The following is a 23,944-nucleotide window of genomic DNA, read 5'->3' as shown; positions in this document are numbered from 1 at the left end:
AGCTTGTTGTATATGGGCAATGGATTACCTTTTAAATAAGTGAATATTGTGATGTAGGCAAACAATATTAGTTTTTAACCACTAAGTTCATAAACAGCAGTGATAAATATTACTCGGCCAGACTTGAGTAGGAAGAAAATACAATAAATTGGACAAGAGCTTTTGGCACCTGCTCACCCACACAAAAACATGAAAATCAGGAAGCTGCAATCCAATTTCTTGGGCTCTTCCGCAATTTGTCTTATACCAGTAGTTCAGAAGAAATTTGATAATGAAATTTTATTTGGTCTTGGAGATTGAACAAATACTTTTATTTTCTCTTTGTCTCATCTTTCTTTCCTGCACATGATATACATGGAAGAATGTTCATCTAAATCCAATAACGTAATTCAATCTGATTGGTTGAAGACATGCGCTGTTCTTTGCCCTATTCACAAAAGCACTATTTCAGACATCTGACAACTGATGAGATGAGTGCCACTCATTGCTGACTGCAATCTGGACCAATAAAATGTCAACTCTGACTGGCAAGGTGAAAGTTCAGGGCCATGTGCACAGGAGTTAGAAAACTTGCAACTGGTCAATCATGCACGGAAAACAGCTGTGGTCAACATGGAGCTTAATTGGCTGAACACTGACATAGCATACAAACAACAGAAAAGTCTTGCTCAGAATGGATCACTGGAAGAAAAACATGTTCATTTGGCAGGGAAAAAGTTCAAAGGAAACATGTGAGCAGAGTGTATGTAGGATTTGCTGCAAGGAAACTGCTGCTCTCAATGATAAAACAGTGCAGAAATAGTTCATAATGCGCTCTCTCAATTCAAACCGGGTCAGTTAACATCACAAATGTTTATGCTCTAACTCTGTGCTCCACTAGGGGCAAAAGATCGGTCCTATGAGGAGCTTGACAATGTTAACAGGACATCTAGACAGAACATCTTTGCCCATTTGGGATTTCAAGCATCATAGTACAGGAAAGATAAATGAAAGCGGACTAGAGTTGTGTGTCACTGACACCTTTTTTCAGAAACAAACCATGCTCCAATGTGTTCTGGAGATATCCAAAAATCAGGACAATGCCACAAGGTATGATCATTCATGTCACACATGCCACTGTGGGGTGGCACAGTGGTTAACACTGTTGCCTCAGTGCCAGGGACCTGGGTTCGATCCCAGCCTCAGGTCACTGTCGGTGTGGAGTTTGCACGTTCTCCCTATCTGCGTGGGTTTAGGTGAATTGGCCACGTACTGGTTAGGTGAATTGGCCATGCTAAATTCTCCTTCAGTATACCCGAACAGGCACCGGAGTGTGGCGACTCGGGGATTTTCACAGTACCTTCATTGCAGTGTTAATGTAAGCCTATTTGTGACTTTGAGAATACTTTTAAAAAATTTATTTATTAATGAAGAGAGCTACAACAGCACTGACTGCAATATAGATCATTCCTTGTATGTACCAGGGTTAGGATGCAACTCTGGAAGCTTTTTCATTCAAAGCAGGAAGGCAGTCCTCATAATCACCATGAGCCATACTGCTTTTCCAGGTAAGGATCAACAGTTTCCCCGACTCGATTGAAAAGACACTGTCAAGCGTTCCCACACAATGCAGAAGCAAGTGGAATATATTTTGGAACATTTGCAACACGGCGAGATAGAGCAAGAAAACTCATTAACACACAAAACTACTTGAAGTAAAACCCAACAAACTGCTTACGTGTCTTATCAGTGACTATTAGTTACTACTTTGCCTGATTATCCAGAAGTCCTTTGACACAGAGAATGCTAGAGACATGCACTATTGGATTTAAAAAGGCAACAGGTCCATCAGCAAAGAAAACAACCCCACTCATCACTAACTGCAATAAATGGTTGGAGCAGAGGGTAGAACATTCATTTGAGAAAAACTCACCAAGGAAGCTCTGGACACAATAGAGGGTCTGACTGTTACGAAAGAATTGAATACCAAACCCACAGTAGGGAGCTTAGTAAAGCTACTGACTTGCTTGCTACCAGCAAAGCTTCAGGTAATGTTATGCTACCTGAACAATATGTACAGGAAGTCGGCACTCCTGCAACATCATGAAAAACCTCTCTGCTGGCGGGAGGGAGCAATGCCTCAGGCTGTGTGAAATGCAAAGATTGTGACCCAGTACAAGAACAAGGGTGACCATAGTAATTGCAACATCTATCAAGGCATCACACTGCTAAACGTTTGTCGAAAAACAACTGTCTTGTCCTGGTCAGACTGCAGTTCATGGCTGAATGCATTTATCCCAAATGTCAATGTGGTTTCAGAACTGGGAAATCCACAATCAACATGATCTTTGCAAGTCGGCAGCTGCAAGAGAAATGAAGCAAACAAAGGAGACCACCACATATTGGTTTTATTGATCTCAACATGTGAGCAGAAGCAGCCTATTTAAGCAGAAGAAAATTCTGCTCAGTGCATTCTCCACTTTCTATGACAAGATCATAGAATCACGAGATCATAGAATCCCATTCGGCCCATTGAGTCTGCACTGACCACAATCGCACCCTATTCCCGTAACCCCACATATTTACCCTGCTAATCCCTGACACTAGGGTCAGTTTACCATGGCCAATCAACCTAACCCGCACATCTTTGGACAGTGGGAGGAAACCAGAACACCCCGAGGAAACCCACGCAGACATGGGGAGAACGTGCAAACTCTACACAGACAATGACCCGAGGCTGGAATCGAACCCGGATCCCTGGCGCTGTGAGGCAGCAGTGCTAGTCACCCGGTGATGGACAAGTTATGACGAGACAGTACCAGAACGCCTTGAGAACCTAAAGAGGTGTGAAAGTTGTACCACATTTCAATCCGACTGAGAACGTCAAACAGCAAATCTACCAAGCCCATGGCCTCTGAAGCCTAGACAATATATATTAAGCAGGAGAAAGATTGAACAATTTTGCACTTTCACTGTCCCAGATTTATCCTTCAAATCTCCTGGCAGGAAAAAGTCACAATTTCAGAAGCCCTGGAGTATGCTAGTTCCATCAGCACATGTACATTACTAAGCCAAGAATGTCTGTGCTGGCTTGGCCACATTCATAAGATGGAAGACAACTGTATATCCAAAGATGTTCTGCACTGAACGAGCCACTGGGTCAAGATCTGCTGGACATCCATACATCTGTGGCAAGGACACCTGCAATTGAGATATGAAGTTGGCAGACAGTGACATTCAGAACTGGGAGATATTTGCCGGTGGCAGTGACCTCTGGAGGCTGAGAACAGAAAGAAGTCTCACAACACCAGGTTAAAGTCCAACAGGTTTATTTGGCAGCACAAGCTTTCGGAGCGCTGCTCCTTCATCAGGTGAGTGAGGACTTGTGTTCACAAACAGGGCATATATAGACACAAACTCAATTTACAAGATAATGGTTGGAATGTGAGTCTTTACAGGTAATCAAGTCTTATACGTACAGGCAATGTGAGTGGAGAGACGGCCAAGCACAAGTTAAAGAGGTGTGTATTGTCTCCAGCCAGGACAGTTGGTGAGATTTTGCAAGCCCAGGCAGGTCGTGGGGGTTACAGATAGTGTGACATGAACCCAAGATCCCGGTTGAGGCCGTCCTCACGTGTGCGGAACTTGGCCATCAGTTTCTGCTCAGCGATTCTGCATTGTCGTGAAGGCTGCCTTGGAGAATGCTGACCCAAAGATCAGAGGCTGAATGCCCGTGACTGCTCAAGTGTTCCCCGACTGGAAGGGAACACTCCTGTCTGGTGATTGTCGAGCGGTGTTCATTCATCCGTTGTCATAGCGTCTGCGTGGTCTCCCCAAATGTACCATGCCTCTGGATATAAAGGATGTCCTGAGGCATGGTACATTGGGGAGACCATGCAGATGCTACGACAACGGATGAATGAACACCGTTTGACAATCACCAGGCAGGAGTGTTGCCTTCCAGTCAGGGAACACTTCAGCAGTCACGAGCATTCAGTCTCTGATTTTCAGGTCAGTGTTCTCCAAGGCAGCCTTCACGACACACAACAATGCAGAATTGCTGAGCAGAAACTGATAGCCTAGTTCCGCACACGAGGATGGCCTCAACTGGGATCTTGGGTTCATGTCACACTATCTGTAACCCCAACGACTTGCCTGGGCTTGCAAAATCTCACTAACTGTCCTGGCTGGAGACAATAACACCTCTTTAACTTGTGCTTGGCCCTCTCTCCACTCACATTGAACAAAGAACAATACAGCACAGGAACAGGCCCTTCGGCCCTCCAAGCCTGCGCCGCTCATGTGCCCAACTAGACCATTCGTTTGTATCCCTCTATTCCCAGTCTGTTCATGTGGCTATCTAGATAAGTCTTAAACGATCCCAGCGTGTCCGCCTCAATCACCTTGCTTGGCAGTGCATTCCAGGCCCCCACCACCCTCTGTGTAAAATACGTCCCCCTGACATCTGTGTTGAACCTTGCCCCCCTCACCTTGACCCCTTGTGTTCGTCACCTCCGACCTGGGAAAAAGCTTCCCACTGTTCACCCTATCTATGCCCTTCATAATTTTATATACCTCTGTTAGGTCGCCCCTCATCCAGTTTACCCAATCTCTCCTCATAGCCAAGACCCTCCATACCAGGCAACATCCTGGTAAACCTTTTCTGTACTCTCTCCAAAGCCTCCACGTCCTTCTGGTAGTGTGGCGACCAGAACTGGACGCAGTATTCCAAATGTGGCCTAACCAACGTTCTATACAGCTGCAACATCATATGCCAACTTTTCTATTCTATGTCCCTTCCAATAAAGGCAAACATGCCATATGCCTTCTTGACCACCTTCTCCACCTGTGCTGCCACCTTTAAGGATCTGTGGACTTGTACACCCATGTCCCTCTGTGTGTCTATACTCCTGATGGTTCTGCCATTTATTGTATAGCTCCCCCTTACATTAGATCTACCGAAATGCATCACTTCGCATTTATCTGGATTAAATTCCATCTGCCATTTCTCCGCCCAATGTTCCAGCCTATCTATATCCTGCTGTATTCTCTGACAATGTTCATCACTATCCGCCACTCCAGCAATCTTTGTGTCATCTGCAAACTTACTGATCACACCAGCTACATCTTCCTCCAAATCATTTATATATCACAAACAGCAGAGGTCCCAGTACAGAGCCCTGCGGAACACGACTAGTCACAGACCTCCAACCGGAAAAAGACCCCTCCACTGTTACCCTCTGTCTTCTCTGGCTAAGCCAGTTCTCCACCCATCTAGCTAGCTCACCTTTAATCCCGTGAGATTTAACCTTTTGCACCAGCCTGCCATGAGGGACCTTGTCAAACGCTTTACTAAAATCCATATAGACGACATCCACAGCCCTTCCCTCGTCAATCGTTTTTGTCACCTCCTCAAAAAACTCAACCAAATTTGTGAGGCTTGACCTCCCTCGTACAAAACCATGCTGTCTATCGCTAATGAGATTATTCCGTTCTAAATGCACATATATCCTATCTCTAAGAATCTTCTCCAACAATTTCCCTACCACGGACGTCAAGCTCACTGGCCTATAATTACCCGGGTTATCCTTGCTACCCTTCTTAAATAACGGGACCACATTTGCTATCCTCCAATCCTCTGGGACCTCACCTGTGTCCAGTGAAGAGACAAAGATTTCTGTTAGAGGCCCAGCAATTTCATCTCTTGCCTCCCCGAGGAGTCTAGGATAGATGCCATCTGGCCCTGGGGATTTGTCTGTCTTAATGTTTCCTAAAAAACCTAACACTTCCTCCCTTGTAATTGAGACTTTTTCTAACGGGTCAACACATCTCTCTGAGACACTACTGGTCAACATGTCCCTCTCCTTTATGAATACTGATGCAAAGTACTCGTTTAGGATCTCTCCTACTTCCTTTGGTTCTCAGCATAATTCCCCTCCTTTGTCCCCGAGAGGTCCGATTCTTTCCCTAACAACCCTCTTGTTCCTAACGTATATATAAAATGCCTTAGGATTCTCCTTAATCCTGTCTGCCAAGGACATTTCGTGACCCCTTTTTGCCCTTCTAACTCCCTGTTTGAGTTCTTTTCTACTTTCTCTGTATTCCTCCAGTGCTCCATCTGTTTTTAGCTGCCTGGATCTCATGTATGCCTCTTATTTATTTTTGATTAGACCCACAATTTCACTGGTTATCCACGGCTCCCGAATCCTACCTTTCCTATCCTTCCTCTTTACAGGCACATGCCTGTCCTGCAGTCCTAAGAATTGCTCCTTAAAAGACTCCCACATGCCAGATGTGGATTTACCCTCGAACAGCCTCTCCCAATCAACAGCCACCAAATCCTGCCTAATCCGGCTGTAGTTAGCCTTCCCCCAATTCAACACCTTACCCATAGGACAACACTCATCTTTTTCCATTACTATCCTAAAGTTTACAGAATTGTGGTCACTATTTGCCACATGTTCCCCTACTGAAACTTTGATGACCTGACCGGGATAATTCCCCAGTACTAGGTCCAGTATAGCCCCCTCTCTAGTTGGAGTGTCAACATATTGTTCCAAAGAACGTTCCTGTACGCATTTTATAAATTCTTCCCTGTCCAGGCCCCCAGCCCGGAGCGATTTCCAGTCTATACAAGGGAAATTAAAGTCTCCACTACAACAACCCTATTTTTTCTGCACCTGTCCAGAATCTCCTTACAGTCCAAAGATGTGCGGGTTAGGTTGATTGGCCATGCTAAAATTGCCCCTTAGTGTCCTGGCATGCGTGGATTAGCGGGTAAAATATGTAGGGATATGGGGGTAGGGCCTGGGTGGGATTGTGGTCGGTGCAGACTCGATGGGCCGAATGGCCTCTTTCTGTACTGTAGGGTTTCTATATTTCTATATCCGTTCCTCAACTTCCCGTGGGCTGTTGGGAGGCCTGTAGTATACCCCCAGCATAGTGACTGCGCCCTTCCTGTTTCTGAGCTCCACCCACAGTGACTCGTTACCTGACCCTTCCAAATTGTCCACCCTCTGTACCGCTGTAATATGCTCCCTAACTAGCATTGCTACTCCATCTCTCCTAGCCCCTCCTCTGTCTTGCCTAAAACACTTATACCCCGGAATATTCAGCTGCCAGTCCTGTCCTTTTAACCAAGTCTCCGTCACTGCAACCACATCCAAGTTCCACGCAAGCATTAAGGCTCTAAGCTCGTCTGTCTTGCCCGTGACGCTCCTTGCATTGAAACAGATGCACTCCAGACCCACTGAGGTCATCCTCCCCCAGAATGCTCTTCCTCTTATCATAGAATCATAGAAACCCTACAGTACAGAAAGAGGCCATTCGGCCCATCGAGTCTGCACCGACCACAATCCCACCCAGGCCCTACCCCCACATATTTACCCACTAATCTCTCTAACCTACACATCTCAGGACACTAAGGGCAATTTTTAGCATGGCCAATCAACCTAACCCGCACATCTTTGGACTCTGAGATAGCCTTGTCTTGGCCCCAACCTCGTCCCCAGCCTCTATGCTTATTGACCTATTGTTCTGATCCCCACCCCCCTGCCACATTAGTTTAAACCCACCCGAACCACACTAGCAAAACTCCCAGCTAGGATATTCGTGCCCCTCCAGTTTAGGTGTAACCCGTCCTTCTTGTACAGGTGCCATCCTCTCTTAAAGACTTCCCAGTGATCCACGAATTTGAAACCCTCCCTCCTGCACCAGTCCTTTAGCCACACGTTCAGCTGTACAATCTCCCTGTTCCTAGCCTCACTAGCACGTGGCACTGGGAGTAGTCCGGAGATCGCTACCCTAGAGGCCCTGCTTTTTAGCCTACTACCCAACTCCCTGAATTGCTCTCGCAGGACCTCCCTGCTCTTTCTGCCTACGTCATTTGCACCAATGTGGACAATGACGTCTGTCTGGTTACCCGCCCCTTTTAGGATGCTTCCTACTCGCTCAGAGACATCCAGGACCCCGTCACCAGGGAGGCAGACTACCATCCTGGAGTCTCGTTCGCGCCCACAGAACCGCCTGTCTGTGCCTCTAACTATTGCATCCCCCACTACTATTGCTCTCCTAGTCCCCCTCTTTCCCTTCTGAGGCACAGAGCCCGATTCCGTGCCAGTGACCTGGTCACCCGTGGCTTACCCCTGGAGGGTCATTCTCCCCCCCCCCCCCCCCCCCCCCCCCCCCCCCACCCCACAGTATCCAAAACGGTATACTTATTTTGTAGGGGGACAACCACAGGGGATCCCATCACTGACTGCTCTCTCCCCTCCTCTCTCCCGTCTGTCACCCATCCCTTACTGTTAAGGGGGACAACCACTGGGGTACTCTCTGGTACGTGACCGTGACCCACGTGTCTTCCTCTCGTGGCCCTGGTGTGACGACCTGCCTGTAACTTCTATTAACTTCTCATTTTCCCTGACTGGATTAAGGTCATTGGGCCACAGCTCCAGTTCCCTAACGCGGTCTCTCAGGAGCTGCAGTTCGACGCACCTGGCGCAGATATGGACTTCCTGGAGGCTAGGCGACTCCATGAACTCCCACATCCAACAGCAACAAACTGGCCTCCCACTCATAATTACCCCTTTCTTTAAATTACTGGAAGAACGAAGAACAGAATCTACCCTGCCTCTGCCCGTTAAGCCAAAGCCCTTCAGCTCTCACTCTGCTCCCTGCTCACTCCGCTGCCCGCTGAATAGTGTGGCCTGCTTTTAAACCTCCCGCACGCTAAAAAAAACTCCAAAAAACCCTTCCCAGAACACCCCGCGGCCTACTTCCGGTTTACAGTTGGAAAATTTAATAAATAAATCCCGCGAAAATGTAATTTAAAGGTCAATTTCTCACCCTAGCACTCCTGCAACAAATCGCTCCTCCTTGCCTCGCTGCAGAAGAACAATGAACATTGTCTGTACCTTTAAGACTTAATTAACTGTAAAGACTCGCATTCCAACCATTATCTTGTAAATTGAGTTTGTGTCTATATATGCCCTGTTTGTGAACACAAGTCCTCACTCACCTGATGAAGGAGTAGCGCTCCGAAAGTTTGTGCTGCCAAATAAACCGGTTGGATTTTAACCTGGTGTTGAGACTTCTTACTATGCTTACCCCAGTCCAACGCCGACATCTCCACATCATGAGAACAGAAAACCAGAGGCCAGCAATCTCACACTTCCTTCTCAGCCACTGCCTTCATCTGCAGGAAGTGAGACAGTGCCAGGTCTTCTAAGCCTCATCAGGCAATGTTTAATTCAAGAGTTGATCACAAAGGTACAAATCTTCATCTCACCAGATGGAAGGCTCTCAGAGATGGATGTTTGAAGATAAATGCTGGGAGCATTCCACTATTTTTTTGAATACTGCTATGGGATCTCAAGTTCACTCGAGGGGACAAGTGACTTTAGTCCATGTCTAAAATTGACACTCAAATGTCTGGCTAGTTTATATGCTCAAATATTGGAGTGGATCTTGAGTCCATGATCTGCTAAGTCAAAGACTTGAGATTAGTAACAAGTATGCACAAGAAAAATTGCCAAAGTACAGATCCAATCTAACATCAATACCTGGCAACTTAATAGGATTTATCAGGGCAAATTAAGCCATGCTTATGCCAAGAATATTCTAATAAACAGTAGGGCATTACTTTAGAAGTTGTGCTGCTGGGGGAGGCTTCTTGATTGTTTTTTGAGGAAGTAGCATCCTGCAAGGACAGTAGATGTAGTGCTTAGGTCGCAAAGGAAATAATGAAAGTAGGAATTAAATGCAATACTAATTTCCATTTCAAACTGGCCAAAGGAAAGGAGCAGATATTCAAGTTTTTTTTGGGTGTGGTAGGCACCGGGTAAAACAGAAAGAGCATCCTGGTATGGGGAACAGATAAAGCTTAGAATTGGACTAATTGATGCAGACAAATTAGAGGCAGATTGATGCCCCTTAACACTCATTGCCTAATCTTTTGCCATAAAGTTGTTAGGAAATGGATTTATTACTGCAATCAGTATAAAATCCCTCCCAAACAGCACTGTGGGTATGTCAACACACGGATTGATTTGATTTATTATTGTCACATGTATTAACATAGTGAAAAGTATTGTTTCTTGCGCGCTATACAAAGCATACTGTTCATAGAGAAGGAAAGGAGAGAGTGCAGAATGTAGTGTTACAGTCATAGCTAGGGTGTAGAGAAAGATCAACTTAATGCAAGATAAGTCCATTCAAAAGTCTGACTGCCTCAACAACAATTTGCATTTGTAACCATGCTTTTAATGGCATACATCAGCAATGTAATCAGACAAAAATTGGCACCACGCTAAAGGAGGAGATTTTGGGAAGAAGCTGTTCTTGAGTTGTTTGATAGGTGACCTCAGACTTTTGTATCTTTTCCCCGACAGAAGAAGGTGGAAGAGAGAATGTCCGGGGTTCATGGAGTTCTTAATTATGTTGGCAGCTTTGCCGAGGCAGCGGCAGCAGTTCAAGAAGGCAGCTCACTGGCAATCAGGGATGGGTAATAAATGCTAGCCCGCCAGTGACACCCACATCCCATGAATTAATTTAGAAAATATATTTTTCCAAGCAATCAATGGAATTAATTTTAAGAATGATTTCATTTTGTCCTATTGCTAATGCTAGCCATAAGCTACATCGCACCAAGTCCGAATTATCCATCGTCTCCATCTGCAGCAACTTACATGAGCTCTCAGTCCACTAATGTCTCAATTTTAAAATTCTTATCCTTGCATTTTAATTACTCCAAGGCTGTTGTTCTCCCTTAACATTCTCCAGTCCTACAGCAGAGTACATTCAATGAACTCTACTTATTGTGAATCCTCCACTTCTCCCGGTCACTGATAGGACTATCTTCAGCTGTCAAGGTCCCAAGTTCTGGAATTTCCCTCTCAAACCTCTTCACTCCTCTCTTCTCCTTTAAGACACTGCTTAAAACCTCTCTAACTGTCCCAAAATCTCCTCCTTTAGCGTGGTGCCAATTTTTGTCTGATTACATTGTTGATGTATGCCATTAAAAGCATAGTTACAATTGCAAATTGTCGTTGAAGCAGTATGTGAAACTGGGAGTATAACTCAAGTCTAATGCTCTCCTGGTCAGACTTCCATTTTCCACCTTTCATAAATCAACTAATTAAAATGCTGCATATGTCCTAAACTGTCACAAGTTCTGCTATCCATTACGCCCCCCTATATAGACTTACATAGGCTTCAGACCTTGCCATTTTAATCTCAAAATTAAGACTGTCATAACAGTATTTGCTATGTGTAGCTTCATTCCTCCAGATCTACAACCTCACCTGCTCTCACTCCAGCCTCCAATGCATTCCCACCTTTACCTGACCATTGGGTTTATTCTTTAAGAATTCCTGTATTTTTAAGATCCTTCTTAAAACCCAACTCTGCTCCTCCAAATCTCTCAACTGGATACCTTAGACAGCTTCCCCACACCATTAAGTTTACTTGTGCATCAGTACTGGGGTACAGATTTCTCTGTGACAAGCCCCCCCCAGTCCATATCAGCTGGTGTGTGAAGCATACAATTTCTGTCTATTTTGTCTCATGTTCCAAATGCTGACTTCAGAGCCCCCATTAAGAGGAAGTGAAACTTCCTTAGAAAAAAGGAAAGTTTAAAATACCAAAATGAGCCTCAGAATTAATGGAATGGTCAACCATTAGCTCTCTCAGCTTTGAAAAAAGATCTGATGAGAGGAAGTAATTTCGATCATGGGAAAAATCTGCTGAAGCAGTTGAATAGATTGCAGGTCAAAATGCAAGTGTAAATCCCTCCACTTTTGGTGGCAGAAAAATAAAATTTCATGAGGTTTACCTTTGCGGTGTTTGCTGGCTGACAATAGCATTAGCAGTTTCTCGGAGATATATTTCCCAGTCTGTCTCAGGAATATCCTGATCTGTCGAAAATGGATATCTAAGAGCATAAAAATGTTTAAAAGTCAAGAAAAATCAAAGCAATCTAGATTTGCTTGCCACATAGTTCCTTTCTATTTTTTAAGGATCAAATGCAGTCGCTGGAACTGGTAGAAATTGATGTAGTTTCAATTTTGCTATTTTCAAATTACTTTTTGTAATGACGATTGTGAAAATTCAAAGTTCACAAATTTGCAAAGTACACCCTCGATGAGTAATCCAGGCATGGACAATCCAGAGCACAAGAGCCCAAATCCCACAATGGTAGTTTGAGAATTTGAACTCATGTAAATTAATAAATCACCACCTTCTCAAGGGAAACTAGGAATAAGCAATGAAATGCTAGTGTTGCTAACGATACCCGCAACCAAAGAATGAATATAAATATTTTAAAAATCAACCTTACTTACTGTTGAACCCTGCAGGCTTCACACATAAGCAATGCTTTTCTAAGGTTGCGATTGGATTTTTCTGCAATTTTCTTGGCCAGTTCTTGAGGAAGTAAGAGACCTTCTTTCTTGCAAACCCCACTCAGCACATGACAAATCTGGGAACAGATGAGTTCTAATCGTCACTGTTGCACATCACCTCAAATTCTGAGAATACTTTACACCACAGAAAATACTGCAACTTCATTATTCAGGCCATCAATTTCCCCAAGTTTTATTCAGATGCCATTTTACACCATCACTTAAGTCACCAGGTGCAATTATTAAATAGTCAAATTGTCGGAAATGCAAAAAAATGAAGTATTTAAAGGGTTTGCTATTAAAGGAATATTGACAATGGTTACCCATTTTTGGTCAAGTTTTATTTTTGAAGGCTGCAATGGCAAAGCATTTAATGAATCAGTCATTTTGCTGTTGATAAAATATGATGTTTCTGCCATTTAAGCAATTACTTATTCTGTCATGATTCAATCTTCAAAATTTTTTTGAAAACCCCAAACAAACTTTTAAACTCTCGGGCTACTGGCTGTTTGACAAGAGAAAATAATTTTTCCGTGTGCGCCTCACCAAAAATTCTTAATTTAGAAAACCTATAGTCAGATCCCAATCAACACTGTTGCTTGTAATGAAGAGAATTCTCTTAGCCTGACATTTTGAAAAAAAATGGTAAGACTGAAAAACAACGCAGAACTCTGCAGTTGCACAACCCAATTTTCACTCCAGATCTTGAAGCCTCAGAATTAAAAAAGGTAAGTGGCATTTACTCCATTACTCTGGCGGGGCCTGATAGAGCCAGCAAGGCCAGCTCCACAGAGATCAGGGCACCCTTACAGAAGCTGAACAGCACCCAGCCCCCCCAACATAAATATAAGGACCCCCCTCTCGAGCATTGGGGATTAACCCCCCCCCCTCAGCGGAGGTGACAGGGTTCTCCTTCCCCCACCTACCCAACAACAGGGCACCCACCCCTTCATAAGCATTGGACAACCTCCCTCACCCCCCACAGCAGGCATCGGAGCAACCACCCCTCTCCCTACCCCCTTGCAGGTATTGGGACGAATCCCCCCCCCCCCCCCCCACCCCCCTCACCGCAGTCCCAGGGGCAAGTTCCCCATTCTCAGGCATCAACCCTCCTCAACACACAAGGGGAACGTCTCCCATAGTGCTGCCCAGAAGGCCCACCACTGGCAACTGTCCCCAGCACACTGCCAACCTATGGTAGGCAGGAATGCCCCTCCCCTTAGGGCTATACAATCTGGGGAAACCCCACAACTGAATCTTGTTTGTCAAACCCAGTTGTATTGAATATTCAGTGATGGAGAGAGCATCTGGCAGCAGGGGGCCTGGCTAATCATATTAAATGCATGCAAAACCATTAAAATGAGGTTTTCGTCCTTTGTAGTAAAGTTTATTTATTAGTGTCACAAGTAGGCTTACAGTAACACTGCAATGAATCCCCTAGTCGCCACACTCCGGCGCCTGTTTGGGTACACCGAGGGAGAATTTAGCATGGCCAATGTACCTAACCAGCACGTCTATTGGACTGTGGGAGAAAACCGGAGCACCCGGAGGAAACCCACGCAGACACGGGAGGACGTGCAGACTCCAGTGACCCAAGCCGGGAACCAAACCCAGGTTCCAGTGCTAACCACTTTGCCACTGTGCCGCTTTGAACCTTATGACATCACCAACGAGGGGCGTGGGAAATCAGGAAACACAATCTCTCTGCAAAGAATCATATTTCCCAATTCTCTCTGGATTTTACGCCTGTGTCAATGATCCCACGGATCACTAATGCGGGCACAAAATCGCCCTCCTAGTTTTTGTAGTTCAGAGGTTCTGAACTGAAAGCACATTTGGGGTTGCGAGCTTCCTTGAAGTAGAAATAGTGACTGCTGAAAAGTGATAACCAAGTCTGAATGCTCTGACTAGACAGCTGTAAACCCCTGGATCGTTGCCATCAAATAACAAGGGGATGATGATGAGTCCTTGGTTAGAAACTTCAGAAAATGTTTTAGTGGGTCCAAGATATTTATGAGCCAACTTGGCACAGGTAGAGACTGACATAGGCTCAATGCATGCAAAGGGCTGGACAATTCGAGAGGTCATGCAACTGCGTGAGGAAGGTGAGTGGTGGTTTCAAACTTTACTGTATGCCTGTTCCTTTCGGTTGGTACAGGTTCCTTACCCCACGATAGAAACTCTGCTGCATGGACACTAATTCTAAAAGAGGGGGAGTGTGACGGAGTGAGCGAGTTGGGAGGAGGGACTGCTGTGTTTGTATGTGAGTGGGTGTAGTGGGGCACGTGTGGGCATGCATGCAAGCCTCCATGTAGTGGGGAATTGATTTCAATGTTTGTGTGAGAGAGGCTGGCGGGGGGGGGGTGGTGAGATTCCACATTTTCTCACCTGGAAATATGGAGAACCTGGCTGAAACCTATATGGATACATACAATAACATTTTTACAAAGTACTTCAAAAGCTCATATTTATGTCGCACCATAATATGCAAACTTTATTTTATATACTGAATGTTCCCATGTTGTTTTATTGCAGTTTTCTTTTTACTGGTGTCTTTATTTTCAAGTGATAGAAATGGGGTCACATTGGAAAATAGCTGGAGAAGCACTGCCCTAGTCATTCCGATGAATATTTAAACAGACATCATATTTGGCCAAATAAAAACAGAAAGTGCTGGATAAACTCAGCAGGTCTGGCAGCATCTTGGATAGAACCAAAATTAATGTTTCAGATCTAAATGACCCTACTACAGAACCTTATTTGCATTTTCTGATGGACATAAAAAGACAACATGATTTGAAGAGTCTGGCCAATTTTCTGGGATGCATTAGCGCCACTGATAGAACATTATAGCTGTCATTGTTAAATTTCTTAAATCATTTGAAAAACTAGACTTACAAAAAAACACGGGGAGAGAGAGAGAGAGAGTAGGACAATTTCTGATTACACACTGCCCATTTTTTGTTTCTATTGACTTCAACAGAAATGAAAATCAGGCATGAAAGTTTGCCTCGTAACTAAAGTAAAAACAAACCTATTTCCAGGACTAAATGAAAAACCACTGAAGATTACACAAAAAAGTTATAATGCGTGTATTTGGTTCCTGATCACTCACCAACACTGACTATAGCTGAACTATAAATGTACCTTAAATGCCTCAGTTTCGAAGCCTCGCTTCTCCTTGCCAACATGCAGGGCAGAATACGAATATTTGGTCTCATTCAGTCAGGAGACTGGGGCCACAGAATTTATATTACAGAAAATAAGATGAGATATTTAAAAAAGAAAACAGATCAAAGACTCAGAAACTCAGGGTAAGCCCGGATTATAATAATATGTAAAGTTGAAATCATTGTATAATTGTGGAACAATTGAAACACATCCTGGGAATTCAATTCTAAAAAAACCCAAATTGATGGCTTATTCAAGAATTCATTAACTAAAAAAACTTAAAACAAGAATTGCATTAAGCTAAATACACCTACTTCCTCAATGCTGGGTGCAGAGACTCGCACTGCAAGACATCGACTACGAATAGGAGTAATGACTTTTGATGTTGAGTTACAGCAAAGAATTAATCTGCAGGTAGACATGTACTTTTCCATAGTCCTCCTCAGAGCATGTTGGGCGTCCTTTGTTAATCTGTCAACTTCCGTCAGCAACACAACTGTCAAAACCATTAAAATTAGAACATTGCATTAGTTGCTTAGCTTCTTTCTTACACTATACATGTAGAGCACAAAAGTCTACAATAACTACTATAATGTATATGTAGTGCAAAGTCTGCAGTAACTATTATAATGTGCAACAATGTTTTACCAGAATAAAGGAAGAGTTAGAGGCTACGGTAGGCTAAGGGGGCGGGGGGGATTCTCCCACCCCGCCACACTAATTTTCTGGCGCAGCGAGGTGGGAGAATCTCGCGGACAGGCATTCGCGGGATTCGTACATGCATTCCCACTGTGCTCGCCTCTCCCAGCACTGGATTTCCCACGCCACCAGATCCATGTTGGAAACTGACGGGAAGACAGGTAAGTAATTTAAATCCCTATTTACATCTAATTTTAATGTAATTAGTGGGCCCAGGAACGGTTCGAGCTGGCCAGTAAATTGTGAGGCTGACAATGCGGGGCCACTGCACATCCTCCCAGGCAGGAATAGGCCCTGTCCCCTAGTCTTTAATGATATTCATGCTGGTGGCCTCTGCAGTGCACAGAGTGTGGGAGATTCTAGTCTGAACTCCCACTGAAAAAAACCCAGCATGAATTACTCCAGTTTCCCCATGAATTCAATACTTAGAATTATTTTGAATTGGAATAAATGGGTCTTTTTCCGAATGGCAGGCAGTGACAAGTAGGAACCCAGCTATTCACAACATATATTAATGACTTAGATGAGGGAACGAAATACAATATCTCCAAATTTGCAGATGACACTAAGCTGGGTGGAAGGGCGAGCCGTGAGGAGGATGCAGAGGTGTTTCAGTGTGATTTGGACAAGCAGAGCGAGTGGGAAATGCGTGGTAGATTATCTGAATGGCTATAAATTGTGAGGGGAATGTGCAACAACACCTGTGTCCCCTCAAACACTAGTCGCTGAAGGTAAGCATGCAGATGCAAAAGGCAGCAAAGAAGGCAAGTGATAGGTTGGCCTTCATAGCAAGAGGATTAGAGCACAGGAGCAGGGATGTCTTGCTCCAATTACATAGGGCTTGGTCACACCTGGAATATTTTGTGCAGTTTTGGTCTCCTTATCTGAGGAAGTGTGTTCTTGCTATGAAGAGAACAGCGGGAGTTTACCAGGCTGATTCCTGGGGTGGCCGGACTGACGCAAGAGGAGAGATTGCGTCGGTTAGGATTATATCTGCTGCACTTCAGAAGGGGGGACAGGGATCTCAGAAGCCTATATAATTCTAACAGATCTAACAGATGCAAGAAGGATGTTCCCAATGGTGAGGAAGTCCAGAACCAGGGGTCATAGTCTCAGGATCAGGAGTAAACTGTTTAGAACTGAGATGAGGAAAACTTTCTTCACCCAAAGAGTGGTAAGTCTGTGGAATTCACTACCACAGAAAGCAGATGAGGCAAAACATTATACGTTTTCAAGAAAGAGTTGGATATAGCTCTTGGGGAGTAAACTGTTTAGAACTGAGATGAGGAAAACTTTCTTCACCCAAAGAGTGGTAAGTCTGTGGAATTCACTACCACAGAAAGCAGATGAGGCAAAACATTATACGTTTTCAAGAAAGAGTTGGATATAGCTCTTGGGGAGTAAACTGTTTAGAACTGAGATGAGGAAAACTTTCTTCACCCAAAGAGTGGTAAGTCTGTGGAATTCACTACCACAGAAAGCAGATGAGGCAAAACATTATACGTTTTCAAGAAAGAGTTGGATATAGCTCTTGGGGAGAAAAGGATCAAAGGATACAGGGGAGGGGGGGATCCGGCTATTGAGTTGGATGATCATACTGAATGGCTGAATTCCACAGATTCATCACTCTGCGGGTGAAGAAATTTCTACAGCAAGAACATCCTTCCTCAGATGAAGAAAACAAAACGGCACACAATACTCCAGGTGTGGCCGCACCAACACCATATACAATTGCAGTAAAACATCCCTATTCCTATACTCAAATCTTCTTGCTGAAGACCAACATACCATTTGCCTTTACTGCCAGCTGTACCCACATACTTTTAGCGGCTGATGCACAAGGACACCAAGGTCTCGTTGAGTATCCATTTCTCTTAATTTCAATCCATTCAAATAATAATCTGCCTTCCTATTTTTGGTACTGAAGTGGATAAACTCCCATTTGTCTACATTATACTGCATCTGCCATGCATATGCCCACTTATTCAGCCTGTCCAAATCACGCTGAAGCATCTCTGCATCCTCCTCCAGGCCCACTCTCCCACCCAACTTTGTATCATCTGCAAACTTGGAGATCATACATTTAGTTCCCTCGTCCAAATCATGAATGTATAATTTGAACAGTTCTGCTCCTAGCACAGATCCCTGCGGTACCTCACTAGTCACAGCCTGCCAATTGGAAAAAGACCCATTTTTCCAACTCTTTGCTTCCCGAATGATAAACAGCTTTCTATCCATCTCAAGACATCATCCATAATCCCATGCGCTTTCATTTTACTTTGTAATCTGCAACGTGAGACCTTGTCGGAAGCCTTCTAAATGTCTAAATAAACCACATCCAGCAGTTCTCCCTGGTCTATTAATTACTGATCAACTCTACTCATTACATCTTCGAGGAATTCCAGTCAATTTGTCATTATGATTTCCCTTTCGTAAATCTTTGCTGACTTTGTCTGATTATACCACAATTTTCAAATGCAGTGAATCTGAAATCCTTGATAATGGATTCTAGTAGTAGTAGACAGAGCTGAAGTAGTTCTGGAGAAATGCACCTTTTTGTTGAAGTCGAAACTGGTGGAACTTGGGTTGAGGGGTAGCTGATGGGAATCTGTGAATGAAAGGAGCTGGAATTCTACCTCAAGGACTGGGTGGTTGAAACTGATATCTTATATGCTGAGTGGACCAGCCAATATATTCACAATTTAACATGCAATTTATACCGAATGTGACTCATCTGTTAATTGAAGTTTAATTTATGTTGCTTTTGGCATGATTGCTTCAGTACAAGTTATAAAAAGATGAAATCTTACAATTGATTTTTTTCATTGTGATTCTTCAGTAAATTCAGTTCTTTGGTTTATTGATATCCATGGAGATTGATACACGTGTATATACTTTCAAATTAGTGAAATCCATAAATTAGATCTCTCAATTATATCGTGTCTTACCTTTGAAGTCTCTTTGTGTACTTGTCTCAAGCTGCTGAGACTGTGCTACTGTTTTAATTAGTTCTTGAATAACCACTCTGTCACTGTTCCCAGCATCACTGTAACAGAAATGTAATTCTAGAATTCTAATCTGTTTTAAAATTGGAAATAACAGATGGTTGGAAGATGCAGAAGGTAAAGCAAATCTGATGCTCTCCAATATCCCACCCAAGCAGCCTTAATTTTCATGAGCTTTGATAGAGAGTATTAGTAATCATAGGAAAGAGACATCAAAACAAAGATCATCCGATCCTCATTCACATCAATCTAGGGTTACAGGATGGCTAACAGGAGGAGTAGGAATTGCAGCTGACCTTTCTCCTCCCAAGCCCAAGAATTTTGATGTAAATTGTAATAATCCTAGCATCAACGTGAGATCGGAAGGTGAACCTGGCACCACCACTCTATGACTAATCTACTTAGGCTCAGTTTAATCACGAGAGAAGCAGAATAAAATACTTCCAATTTCTTTGAAAGCCATACACATATTCGGCTGAAAAACATCCAAAAATGTATAATAGGGCAGTACCAATTCATGTGTCAATCATGTCAAGTCCCAACATAATAAAATATAGAAATATTAATTGGCATGCGTCACTGTGCAGAGAAAAAAATCCAAAGTAATGTTGAAAATGGGTTAAAAACTCACCTTTTCTGGGATCTGTTTAAATTCAGCCCAGATTGATAGCAAAAATAAATGAATCTTTTGCTAACTCTAGGGGCCTCATGTAAAACTAGTTCACAGTTTTTGAATATTTATTGCTGAAAAGAGACATGCTGCCAAATGCAAAAATGACAAATTTGAAGTGGTCACAACAATTCATACCACAGGACATAAAAGATGCCGATTGGCCAAGGTGCTGCTGTGGAGAAAGCAACAGGAATTATAGGCTCACTATGCTTCCAGGAAATTCAAAAAAGGCACAAAGCTTCAACATATTTTTGTTTAGAGAATGGGTCATTGGGTATCAACATATGCTGCTTCAAGAAAGTTGTAAATAATCAAGTGAGGAACTCAACCGGTTATCTTAAAATTGTTAATTTTGCAGATAAAGCTCGGCACAACATCGTGGGCCGAAGGGCCTGTTCTGTGCTGTACTGTTCTATGTTGTTAGTGTAGCTATTTGCATATGCAGGATTGTTCAGCAAGTGCTACCCAATCATAGAATCACATCCAAAAGTAGATGTTTTATTTTATTTCCTATTTTGTTTGCAAGCGTGTGCTGCCTGAGTACAGTCTGTACTCTGCCCATTACAAAAAGTCTGAGGAACATGTAGCTTGATTTGATCAGCCAATTGTTGAGATGTACAACCTACACACCCGGTATCATACCGCACTGAAATTCATATGCTCAATTGTGTGGTAGGCAGAAAGTCTTTTGGACTGACAGCAGCATCGTATTAGTGGAAATTATTTCTTGCATCGCCAGTGCATAGTAGCAGCATGAAACTGCTTGCTAACATGTTGTTCAAATTTTTAAGATACTTTTGCCTTTCGAGAGTAATTTAGGTAGACTGGCCATTTTCAGGTCTGAAAGTCGTGATCTTTGGCACATCTGAGTTATGCAAAATACAGCGAACAATGATTTGATCGCCAGTGTAATGATAATGTGCCTTTAAGTAGTATATTTATATCATGTTTCTTTTAAAGGGCATGTTTAAAATTTAGTTCTGTCTTGCAGGGTGACGGTTTACCTAGGGAAACTTCTAAGTTAGTAGGTAGGAGAACAAGATAAGTACTCATTTTAGACATGGAGTGTTTGTTTAAGCAGAGTTAATGCATTTTTGTTCACTTGGGTTCCCCCTAGGGTTTCAGAGTTGAGTTGAGTACACCATCAGCAGAGTTTACAATTTACAAGCCGACGAAAAACAACATGTTCGATTGTTCCATCTCAAAAGTGAATGGGAGCGAGGGATGGTGTACAAAGTTTTTTTTTTTAGTCAGGGCATCATGATCATGATAGAGAGCCAAAGGGACTGTTCCTGTGCTGTACTTTTCTTTCTTCTTAAACTGTGTAAGATCATGAACATATCAACCTTGTATCAGAATAGCACAGGGCAGGAGATTAGTGCTCTTTCCATCAAAAATGAATTTCTCATAGAAGTCAACGCAAAAGTTAGCAAGGGGAGATTACCTCGAGGGGATCCCATTGTTAGACCATCCATACATGGGAGTCATTAAACCTGAACTTGATTGCACAAGTTGCTAAGTTCATAACTTTAATGAATACAGATTCAGGAAATGGTATAGACTAGTATAGCGATCCAGCCCAAATGTAAACAGCTTTCTTCAGCAGCGTTCATAAATAACAATGTAGAACAAACTCAGACAAGGTATTGCTATCAGTATGTAGGCTGCATATAATCTTTGCAAAGGTGAAGGAATCCTTCACTGTGTATGTAGAAAATTCACTAAGAACTGGCTGAGCAACTAGTCATTGATAAAAAGGGTGCAATGGGCCATCACTTGTGTGCCTTAGGCAGCCTATACAACTTTCAACATGTGTACTTGCGTCCCTCACTCCTCTACTTTTCAGCTATGCTACCACAAACCAGTGTCCAATGTAGATGCGGAGTTCTTGAAACTAGGCTTAGTGGATCTAGCGCATGCATGTTGTGGAGTGATTTTTGCATGCATCGGGATTGTATGGAGGCATTATATGGCCTCCAGGTCAATCCAGACATGCATATTTGCAACCTGACAAAGGAACCCGAATAGTCATTCGCACCATTATGTTGAAGGTGAACACAGTACAAAATAGCTTTCTAATCATATACTAGAGGTGAAAAGTGAAATCTTCATCTTTTATCCTCCCCCCGCCCCCCAGACTCTGATTTGAATTTAGACCAGAGGACTGAAATTTGTTTCTTTATTCTTTCAAGGAGTCTGGGCATCACTGGCAAGGGCAGCATTTGTTGCTGCCCATCCCAATTGCCCTTGAACTGAATTGGCTTGCTAGGCTACTTCAGAGAGCAATTAAGAGCAAACCAAATTTCAATGGATCTGGAGTCGCATGTAGGTCAGACGAGGTAATGATGGCAGATTTCCTTCCTGAAGAAGATATTAGTGAAGCAGATGGGATTTTAATGACAATCAACGATAGTTTCACGGTCACCATTACTGAGATTAGCTTTATATTCCTGACTTTTAAAAAATTAACTGAATCCAAATTCCACCAGCTGCCATGGTGCGATTTGAACTCATGTCCCCAAAACATTGACTGTGTCTCTGAATTATTAGTTCCGCAACACGGCCACTGCTCTATGTCTCCCCCATCATAAATGTCTCTTTAATAACAGAAAATGCTGTTAATACTCAGATCCGGCAGCATCTGCAGTAAAATAGAGTTAATGCTTCAAGTTAATAACCATTCACCTAAACTGCTACACGGCTGAGTATTTGCAGCATTTTTTGTTTTTATTTCAGATTGCCAGCATCTGCAGTAATTTGTATAAATGTCTCCATGTTTCTTTACAAATCACCACTAAAGAAGTGCAAGAGTCAACCCTTTTTTAAAAATTAAGTTGTTGCAGCATGTGATCTAAGAATTGATAAAGGAAGCACTCCAATGTCACTCAAGTGTTGTTTACATACAAGCTGAGAGGGAGGTGTACGCCATCCACACCCTGGAGATACTTAAAATAAGTGAAACACAAAAACAGCAGTCTCCATCCCTTTTAACCATGTTTAATTCCTTGGAAATTAGTATACTTCCGGTATTGTGGAAAATTGGCATTACATGGTCAGAGTGCATAGGAAACACAATACATCAATGCACAATCGAAGTGCAAGAAAAGTGTTCCAATCACCAATAGTGCCCTACCTTTTCAGGTTAACAACACTCTTAAAAATTGAGGATTATTGAACAAAATTCTTATCCTTTGTAAGCACTTACCTTGCATTAATTTCAAGATGATAGTTGCTTGCTATTGTGCTTATTTCCAGTTTCTTTTTGGATGGTGTCTGTAAAGATGCACAATAAAATAGTAAGAACCTACAATATTAATAGTTTCATGCTGATTTGATTTGTTAGGGCTTCAATACTACAAGTGTTGAAGTAACCACTTTTTGTTTATGGGTTGGTGATTTTGTGGCAAGGACAGTATTCATCGTCCATTCCCAATTGCCCTTGAGGTGATGCCAGTGTGCTGTCTTCTTGGACCATTACGGCCTGTGAAAGGATCCTTAGCTTTTTGATGAGATGAGCTAAATGGAAAAGGATTAGGGGTAACCTTGATAATAGAAAGATGGGATTAAAGACAGCACTGGCAATGGCACCAAGGCTCAGGTCTTGCTGGTCTCGGTCTACAGTCCATGGGCTCATGGGGAATATGGAGAACTTGGCCAAAGCTCTGTGGCCAGTAAATGCCACTTGTTATGTTCGGTGCCTGTTCAGAAGCACTCCACTTTCCTCGTAAAGCCCAGTCCTGATCATGAACTCACTGCTGAGCTGTGGTCTTTGAGTCTGACCCCATCAACCTGATGCTGCAGAACAACCAGGAATCCAACAATTCACCTCAACACACACAATGCAACATTAATGAATAACTTTGATGTTGCCAGAAATAGGGTTGAGAAGATTTTAGAATGCAAAGGAGGACCAAGAAATTGATAAGAAAAAAAAATAGACTAGTAAAATAGAATTCAAAAACACGATTGTAAATGTTTCTTTAGATAAGTAAATAAGAAAAAAGTGTAATTGGGTCCAT

General features: G+C 43.0%; 1 protein-coding gene across 1 annotated transcript in view; it reads right to left on the bottom strand.

Annotated features, from left to right (window-relative positions):
- The window catches only part of rfc3 (replication factor C (activator 1) 3), a 43,841-nt gene that overhangs the window by 6,636 nt on the left and 13,261 nt on the right, over positions 1-23,944 (bottom strand). The window contains exons 3-7 of the mRNA XM_078222242.1: positions 23,131-23,198; positions 19,196-19,293; positions 15,863-16,044; positions 12,318-12,454; positions 11,810-11,908 (exon numbers count right to left, since the gene is read on the bottom strand). Of these exons, the coding sequence (XP_078078368.1) occupies positions 11,810-11,908; positions 12,318-12,454; positions 15,863-16,044; positions 19,196-19,293; positions 23,131-23,198 (584 nt within the window). The remainder of the gene's footprint in view (positions 1-11,809; positions 11,909-12,317; positions 12,455-15,862; positions 16,045-19,195; positions 19,294-23,130; positions 23,199-23,944) is intronic.

This window comes from Mustelus asterias, chromosome 10, assembly GCF_964213995.1.
Source record: "Mustelus asterias chromosome 10, sMusAst1.hap1.1, whole genome shotgun sequence".
Lineage (NCBI taxonomy): Eukaryota > Metazoa > Chordata > Chondrichthyes > Carcharhiniformes > Triakidae > Mustelus > Mustelus asterias.
Note: the sequence above shows the minus strand (reverse complement) of the source record. Positions and strands in the feature narration are given on the sequence as shown.